Source organism: Chrysochloris asiatica, unplaced genomic scaffold, assembly GCF_000296735.1.
Source record: "Chrysochloris asiatica unplaced genomic scaffold, ChrAsi1.0 scaffold00258, whole genome shotgun sequence".
NCBI classification, from domain to species: Eukaryota; Metazoa; Chordata; class Mammalia; order Afrosoricida; family Chrysochloridae; genus Chrysochloris; species Chrysochloris asiatica.
Window position 1 is genome coordinate 125,087 of NW_006408776.1, and position 9,529 is coordinate 134,615.

The following is a 9,529-nucleotide window of genomic DNA, read 5'->3' on the forward strand; positions in this document are numbered from 1 at the left end:
TCCTCTTTTCTGCTGACCCTCCACTTCACCAAGCCTGATGTCATTCTCTAGGAGTGGTCCCTTCTAAAGACACATCCAAAGCATGCGAGACAAAGGCTTGCCATCCTGGCTTCTAGAAGCATTCTGATGTTCTTCTTCTAGACAGATTCATTGTTTTTCTGGCAGGTCATGGTATACTTGATATTCTTCAAAGGCATCCATTCTTCTTTGCCAAGGCGCCTAAGGGGAGGTTATGTGATGGCGGGAAATGACATCCAGAGTTTGGTCAGTAGGCAGACACTCTATCATCATGCCACTTTTGAACCCAAGCATGTTTAATAACTCCCATGTCCTACTCAACCAGGTACAAACTCTGCCATGGGTATTCTGGGCTCTCCATAAAGTGGGCCTGCTTGGTTGTGATCCCGGGTCCTGGTAATAATGACCTCACCTGGAGGCACTGTGTTAACTGTGTGAGGGCCCCAGTCTTTTATGGAAATCTCAGCACCTCTGTATCACGGTTATAAGTATTTTTACCTTACAGAGAGGAAACCGAAGCTGCCCCTTTAGATGGCACATACTGCCCCAGAACGCCCCCTGCCCTTTTTGCTCTATGATGTTCTATACAACATTCAGTCTTTGGTCCTAACTTCATGAAAGAATTACAGCCAGAATGTTCTTTAGATGTGAGGATGGCTGGACTTAATCTCATAAACTTTGGTCATGTTACCAGGAGGAACCAGTTCCTGGTGATTGGTAAAGTAGAGGGTCAGAGAGAAAGACAAAGACCCTAAATGAGATGGGTTGACTAAATGGCTGCAATAGTGTTGGTGGAGATGACGCAGGATTGGCCAATGTTTTGTTCTGTTACACAAAGAGACACCAAGAGTCAGAACCGACTTGACAGCAACTAACAACTACTTTAAGGTCACATTCTCTGAACTAGAGCCTCCTGAATGGTTTGGATGGAAGAAGAGCTGGCTGCTTTAGCAATTAGGTGTCTTAAACAAAACACCGACTGGGCAAAATGACCTTGGTGCAAAAGGCACCCATGAGACCAATTCAGTTATCCAGGTTAGTCTTAATGCACGGTCACCTACCATGGAAAGCCATGGCCTCCGGGTCCTGGGGGAGAGGGGCACCCACCTCAACAACCCTGCCCGGCCTTGCAGTTGGCTCTCATTCTGCCCCACAACATCTTCTTGGTCCTTCCTTTTCCATCCGCACACATTCACTCCGACAAGCTCCCATCTTTAGCCTCAACCTTTTGTTTCCATCACCATCATACCAAACTGGACCGAGGGGCCTGTGTAGAGAGTAAGTCGGAAAAGGCACGGGACTAGAATTCTATCACGGGCTCAAAGCTTGACTTTGTGGGGTATCATATTGCAGTTACAAGCCCTGGAATTAAAGTTGGTAAGACAGAAGGTGTGGGTTCAAATACTGCTGCTGCTACTTCCTGGCTGTATGAACCTCCGAGCACCAGAAGTAACTTTCAACCGCTTCCTCTTCTGTAACTAGAAGACACACAACGCAGAGCAATGCTGGGGAGACCAGGTGAAATATTCCAGCTGTGTGCCTGCAGCTGCCTGGCACATACTAGAAGCTGGATCCCTGTGAACCAGTGTTACAATTGGGTACAACTTCACTTAAAAGCAGCCCCAGTGGCACAATGGTCGAGTGCTCAGCTGCTAACCAAAAGGTTGGTGGTTTGAACCCACCAGCAGCTCTGAGGAAAAACAGAGCTGGTGGTTTGCTCCCATAGGAAAGATGACAGCCTTGAAAACCCTATAGGGCAGTTCTACTCTGACACATGGGGTCTTTACAAGTCAGAATCTACTTGATGGCACACAATCACAACAACAATAAACACCTTACTAAGCTTGAATTCTGGAAACATCTAAATTAGGGAACACAGCCTGACGGTGGGTGGAGGGTGGTCTTGGGGCACTGTCCCTTCATGCTTCCTCTCAAGAAGGCAGGTTTGTTTCCTTCCTGGTGGCCCTGGGGAGGCACCTCAACCAGAGGCCCCCCTAGTGGCTGCTGCAGTGAACCAGCAGAACTCCCCACCCCGTGTTCCCTCACCGACTTGGAGGCTGTTCTGGCTCATGAATTGCTCTTGGAACAAATGTGAACTTAGACCTCCCTACGGCAAGCTGGAAGAGCGCTGTGGCAGGCGCTCCAAACCACACTCAGCTGTCGCTGCTGCCATTTAGTCACAGCAGCATTCTGTGTGCAGAGGGGAGAACAGCATTTCATGGCGGGGGACCCGAGGCAACAGACAGGATCCCTCCAGGAAGACGCAGAGGGCTGAGGAAGGGAAAGGCTCCGAGTCTCTGTCACGAGGCTAGAGCTCAGCATGCTGGGCGCTTGTTCATTTTAATTGGTGCCGCTCCCAATCTGGTGACCCCCAGTGTTCTGCCTGGGTGAGGCCCTAAGAAAGCCAGTGGCGTGACAATGGCAGAGCCAAGTGCTGTGCTCCCTGGGCGCCTGTGAAGATCTAATTGCTGATAAAGTTCCAGATGCCAGGCTGCCTCTGCTCCCAACGGGGAGGCGGCCACCAGCAGGGCCAGGAGCGAGGCAGGAAAGGATTGGGGTCCTAGCTGGGCTCGGGCTCCTGGTTTGTAGTAGGCAATCCAAAGATGCAGTTCAGTCTCTGGCCACGATCACAATACCCACTATTGGCCAAGTACTTTCTGACTGCATGCCCGTACTGTGTACATCACACCCGAGGCCCCAGCTACAGATACCAGCTGGGGAAGCCAAGCTTAGCCCTCAGCCAGCATGGGTAGCCTTGGGGCTGGACGCCAGCATCCTCAGACTTACACCTTCTATAACTCAGACATCGCAAGTGATAAGAGCTGTGAACTTATCTCTGGCAAGTGCACTGCGATACTAAGTCAGAGAAAAAGCCACAGGTCTAGATGTCTATAACTCAGAGTCCACCTTGAGCGAGTTCCTGTCCTCTCCCCGAGCTCACCTTGGCCATATCTGGCCCCTGCCAGCAGCACTGGCCCATCCTGACGCAACGTGATGCAAATGACCCCAGTGGCATGAGAGTCTGGAAAGGGAGCCAGGGAGCTGTGTGCTGGTCCTCTGCAAGGGGGCAGTGACCTCCACATTGCCAGCTACAACAGTAGGACCAGGCATTAGGGCTCCCTTGCTTTATTACCTCTCTCTGCATGATTATCACCTTGGAGCCACGGGCAGCCCACCTCCAAAAAGCCCTGGACTAGTGAGTGCCTCCTTCAAACTTCAACCATCCTAGCCCAACTTGCTCCCCCAGAGATGGTCGCAGATGGGCAATGAGAAGCAAACACTGAGTGTGACCAAAATTCCCCTGCAAAGTCCCCGTGTTGCCCACAACACTGGTTCCCTGAACGTGGCAGCCTAGCACACTACCTGATGCAAAATGCAATCCGTGGGCTGTGTCAGAACCGCACCGTCCAAGCCAGCCCCGTGGTTGTTTTCAAGGTTAGTTCTCATTTCCAAGCTTTGAATACTCCTACCTGCCTCCTTTATCAACCTGACACTGTGCTGCCAGCGAGTCATTCATTAACGTGTCAACAGCCACTCTCTTGGCCCCAAAATGTTTGCGTCTTGGATTAAATCTGTCCTTGCCTATTAAAAAGAAACAGACAAAACCCATTGCTGTCTGGTGGGTTCTAACTCACAGAAAGCTGATGGGACACTCCATGTGACCCACCAGGGTAATGTTTATGGAAGCACACTGCTACCTCTATCTCCCTTGGGTTCGAATCACCAACCTTGGGGAGAGCAGTCCAATGCTTACCCCACTGTGCTGCCAAGGCTCCTCTCCCCACATTACAGCTTCCTGCAGGGATAAGGTCCTAGCCAGGCGCCTGCTTGCTGATTCTCTGCATCCAATGGCAGAGCAGGAGGGTACAGGTGGAGAGCCAGAGAAGGATCCGGCAACGGCTGTGTTCTCAGTAGTCCATGCCCATGTACTGCCACCGCTGCAAAAAGCCATCTACCTTCTGCCGACTCTGTACCACCTCAAGGGTTTGCCTCCACCACAGACTGGCGGCGGTGAGGGCAGGTCCCAGGACAATCAGCTGTGTCGGGAAGGATTGGACTCAAAGCACGTGCTGGGCAAAGAGGCATGAGGTGATCCTTTAGCCGGCCTCTCCCATGAGCTCTGAGCCTCAGAAACCCAACAAGGCTTGGTACAGGCACCATAGGTTGAGTACCTACACCTGGGAGGTATCAAGTCAGGCGACCAAAGATGAATAAGGTCTTTCTGCTGCTCGTGAAACCCGGGGCCTTATAAGTGATTCCGATGACCAAATATGTAAATCCCACACAGTCAGCTAGTTTTGATAATAGAAGCTGAATCAAGCCACCAGAGCCGAAAGCACAGTGAGGAACTAACTCTCCCAGTAAGGGGAGGTTTGGTGAAGGCTCCAAAGAGGAGGCGGAACTGGTATTATCAGCAAGTTTTTGAAGACCCAGCTGGAGATTCTGCGAAAATAAGAGGCGAAGCGAGGCAGACCGGTAACAGTACAGGAGACAGTCAGGAATGTATTTGATGCTATGGGCTGAGGTAGGAAATGGGACCAGTCAAACAAGAAGGCATTAGAACATATCAGGCCTCATATGCCAGTTAAAGGATAAGCACTGGATTGCTAATTTCAAGACTGGTAGTTCAAAACCACCAGCTGGCTCGTTGGAAACTCTATACAGAGTTGCTGTGAGTCAAATCTGACTCAATGGCACTTAATAATGACATGCCAGCTAAAAGGATCCCTGTTGGCACAGTGGTTAAACACTCAGCTACGAGCCGATGGGTCAGTGGTTCACAGCCACCGAAGAAGAAAGATGAGACAATATGACTGTCTGGGCATCTCTACTCTCTCCCACAGGGTTGCTCTGAGTTGAAACTGACCTAACAACAAAGCTTGGGTTTTAGGCCAATTAAAGGGCTCAGCTTGTGTCCTGTCGGGGCTGGGTAGGGCTTGAGGAGTTCTTTAGTCAGGGAAAAGTTCTAGGCTGGAGTGTTTTACACAGGCAGCTAGATGGCAGGGCTGATGGGGACAGTCAGACCCAAAATCCAAACATGAAATAACAATGGCTTTAAATCTTTTTCCGCAGAGTTGTTGTTGTTAAGTGCTGTCGAGTCAGTTCTGACTCATAGTGACCCAGCCCTACCGCTTTCCCAGCCAGGCTGGTGGAGCAAACCCACAAGAGCTTAGAGGTTTTAGCAAATGACCCAGGAAGAGGGTCAGAGGAAGCAGAGGCACTAAGGGATGGTGCAGGAAGCACACATTTCCCTGGACACTGTTTGTGTCTATTTCTTTTTCTCAAGAAATGAGTCAAAATAAGCCACTGGCTTTGCTAATGTAAAAACAGTTTCATTCAGGGCCTATCCAAGGTCGGGTCTATGTCCTTATTCATCAAAGTCCAGTATCCATTCAAAAATGTGATCTTGACACAAAACTGGGTTGCTTTTCCCACTTTTACCCACAGAAGAGCTGGACATCTTACCGTCGGCTGATACTTTGGTAACACAACAACCAGGATTCCACTTGAGAATCTTAGGCTTGGCCATTTCCAGATTTGGTCTGCACCCTTAATCTCTCAACTGCTTCCTCCTTCTGTCCTGTCCTTGGTATTGACCAGGGAATAAGTGCCCTCCCCTGGGGGCAGCCTCCTCTGGAGAGAAGTCCCATTTACACAGAGAGTGAAGAGATCAAATAGACGCTGCTGCTTACTGGTCGTGTGACCTTGGACAAGTTGCTTAGGCTCTCTGAGGCTGGTTCTTCCGCTGTATAATATGGGTACCAATAATAACAGTGGAGTCCTGATGTGGCGCTGTGGGTTAATGCACCAGACTGCAAAGCCGTTTGAACTGCAAGGTTGGCAGTTCAAGCTCACCAGCTGCTCCTTGGAAACCCTATACAGGGTCGCGATGGGTTGGAACCGACTCAATGGCACTTCACAATTCTGTGATGATGAGATGTTGCCATTGTGGTTGTGTTCCATCAAGTTGATTCCAACTCACAGCACCCCCATGTGACAGAGTAGAACTGCCCCATAGGGTTCCCTGGGCTGTCAGCTTTATGGGAACAGAGCACCAAGTCCTTCTTCCACAGTCTCTGGGTGGGTCCTTTTGGTTAGCAGCCAAGTGCTTAATCGTTACATCACCAGCTCTTATATTGGATAATATATGTAAATACTGAGGGTCAATGAAGACAAGGAGGAGGAGAAAGGGGAGGATCTTCAGAATCAGACAGTCTAAAGGTCAGAACATTGCTTAAAACCCCTGTTGGCTGTGTGATTTGGGGCAAATTACTTACCCTCTCTGGTTTACAATTTCCTACTCTGTCAAATAGAGACAACACTGCCTACCATGCAAGACGAACAGATAAGATCCTAATACTTAGTTTGACTAAACCAAACCAAACCCAACCCACAACCACCCAGTCAATTCCAACTCCTAGAAAATTTAGAGGAGGTTTCCAAGACTAAGTCATATAGAAACACACTACCACATCTTGCTCCCACAGAACACCCTGTGGGTCCAGAACAACAACCTTTGGTTCTCAGTCAAGCACTTCACCAGTGCACCACCAGGGCGCCTTGGCATTTAAGAAGTGCTCCTGAAATCTGCCACTGCTTTCCCAGCCCCAAGGGGCACTTAAGGAAACGTCTACTTCTAACTTTCCTGGGCCACAACCAGCCAGCAGCAGCTCGGCCACCCTAGATGGGGTGCACGTGCAGAAACAAGGAGAGATCAGTTTATAGGGAGTCAGGTCCCCAGGAACACGGCTGTCCTTCTTTGCTTCCATGGGTGGCTGCTGAGCGCCCTGTAACTGAACTGTGCTCTCTCTCACCAGACAAAGGAGATGGGGGGGCTCCATCTTGGAGCCCATCTGTGAACTGGGGAAGAGTAATACCCCTGTGTGCTGGCGGATGGATGAAACATCCCTTTGCTAAGGAGACCTTAAAGCTCTAATCCACAATGTCTTGTTGTTGTTGTTAAGTGCCGTCGAGTTGTTTCCCCCAATGTCTTAGGACCCTCTATAAAAGAAAAATCATTTTCAGCCTCTCCTAAGCCCAGAGCCTGAGCAGAGAAAGCAAATGGCTTCGGGACAAAACCCAGAAAGGTTTTTAAGACCTCTCATTGTGCCAGAAACACACTTAAAGTTTAAAAAATTTAAAGCTCACAACCTTTCTTGGGTTCATGGTGTGCTAGGCTTTGGTTTAGAGGAAGACAGAGCAAAACCCCAAACCCTCAAATCAATGGCTCGCCAACAATGTCTGTCCCCTGCCACTCTCCCGGAAGCAGGGCAATGGCTGAACTCAGCCTCCACTTTCCTGCCAACAGCGTCAGCCTGGGACAGACTGAGGTGGCTGTGGAAATCGGCTTCCTTTTTTAACAGGGAATGGGGCTGGGAGATAAGTTAAAGAGCAGGTTAGGCTGAGGCCCCAGCCAGGGTAGCTCAGGTTTAAGAGACGCAGGTGACAGGGAGGTAGGGCTCTAAGAGGCATGGGAGCCCCCAAAACATAACAAAGCGGGAAGGGAGGGAGGGGAAACCCCAAGGGCTCCTGGGAGTCGTTTCAGCGTCATAACTTGGGGGCCCAACGCGGGTGTTAGGCGACAGGTACACACCTCTCCCATGAGACCACAAAGCCCACGTCACCTCTCACCCGAGCCCATCCTCTGTCTTACTTTTGCTAGGCAGTTCCTCCTGGGCCAGTCCGTTGGAGGGTGCCAGAGGGGCACCACCGCCCTCGTCCAAGGTCAGGATCAGGGGCACGTCATCATCCAAGCTCACCGCCATGGTCCCCTTGACTGCAGCCCTCAGGATGCGATGGCCAAGACTGGAAGTAGTCTCTGGCTTGACGTCCCTTTCAAAGTTGCTATCCCCGAGGTGCTTTCCAGAAACTCCTCCATTCGCGGCATCTTCTAGGGTTTAGGGGATAAAGAAAGTTAGAATTATTCAAATCCACCCGTCACTGATGAGGGTGTTCCCGAACGAGATAATGGGGGCGGGTACACAGCTTGTGTCTGGGCTAAAAACCCCCTGAATTGTACACTTGAAAACAGTGAGTTTTATGTTAAGTGAACTACATGTCAACAGAAAAAAAAAGTTACCGTAAATTGCCACTGAAATGGGGAGTGCAGGGGACACACAATAAGCACTGGACTGGCGAACCACATGGTCCAGGATTCAAGCCCACCAGTTGCTCCGCGGGAGAAAGATGAGACTTTCTGAGCTCAAAAATATTTAAAGGCCTCAGAAACCCTAAACAGGGTTGCTATGAGTCGGAACCGACTCCACGGCAATGAACAACAAGAACCATTAAACTACATACACACTTCAAGAACGTGAACTGAAAAGTTAAGAGTAACATAATTTGGAAAGAATGAACATAGTTAAAATGTTCCATCACTCTCCCTAGACACTTGCTTGTGTGTTACAAAGATGTAAAGACTGCGGGGTGGAGGGGAGGAAATACAACCATTAAAATACCAGAAGTTAATACTCAAGCACTTTTGTAGCCATTCATAAGCAAAAACTGATTGAATCTTCCTAATAGCACTGTGAGATAGGTAGAATTATTGTCCATTTACAGAGAGAAGGACCCATGGTGTTGTGGTGCGTTAAGCGCTGGGCTGCTAATCATAAGGTCAGCGGTTCCGCTTTACCAGTTGTTTCCCGGGAGAGATTTACAGCCTCGGAATCCGTATCACACAGTTCTACTCTGTCCTATACCTTCGCTACGAGTTGGAATCAACTCAATGGCAGTTTTTGTTTTGTTTTTTAAGAGGGTGAAACTTTAGGCACAGAGGAGTTCAGTAACTTGCTCAAAACCCCACAGCTAGAAAGCCATGCTTTGAACTACACAGTCTGACTCCAAGGCTACCACCCCACAGTTGTGCTAAGTTAACAACAGCCTGCTTGTTTAGGAAGAGGCTAACTTTGATAACCTTAGCATGCCATTCATCTGTTGTTGGTGGGGCCATTGAGTCGATTTCAACTCATAGTGACCCCATGTGACAAGAGTTGAACTGACCCACAAGATTTCCTAGGCTGTAATCTTGAAGACTGTAGAAGAACTGATGAATGTGAGTTATGGTGTGGAGGAGAATATTGAAAGGACCATGGACTACCAGAAGAACAAATCTGTGTTGGAAGTAGTCAAAATGCTCCCTAGAAGCCAAGATGGTGCGACTTTGTCTCTCATACTTTGACATATTATCGGGGGGGGGGGAAATCAGTAAATCAGTCCCTGGAGAAGGACATCAAACTTGGTAAAGCGGAGGGTCATCAAGAAAGAGGAAGACCCCAATGAGCTGAACTGGCACAGTGGTAGCAACAAAGGGCTCAGTGTAGCAACAATTGTGATGAGAGCACAGGATGTGGCAGTGTTTCGTTCTGTTGTACATAAGGATGCTATTAGGCGGAACCAACTCAACAGCACCTAACAATAACAACATATCTTTACAAAAGCAGACTGTAACATCTTTCTCCCACAGTACAGCTGGTGAGTTTGAACTACTATTTTGCAGTCTGATGCCTTG

The 9,529-nt window shown here is 49.2% G+C and overlaps 1 protein-coding gene across 1 annotated transcript in view; it reads right to left on the reverse strand.

The window, feature by feature from the left end:
• Nucleotides 1-7,901, reverse strand: part of TPCN1 (two pore segment channel 1) — a 58,522-nt gene extending 50,621 nt beyond the window's left edge. The window contains exon 1 of the mRNA XM_006874020.1: nucleotides 7,673-7,901. Within this exon, the coding sequence (XP_006874082.1) occupies nucleotides 7,673-7,784 (112 nt within the window). The 5' untranslated portion in view covers nucleotides 7,785-7,901. The remainder of the gene's footprint in view (nucleotides 1-7,672) is intronic.
• Between the last annotated feature and the right edge of the window lie 1,628 nt (nucleotides 7,902-9,529).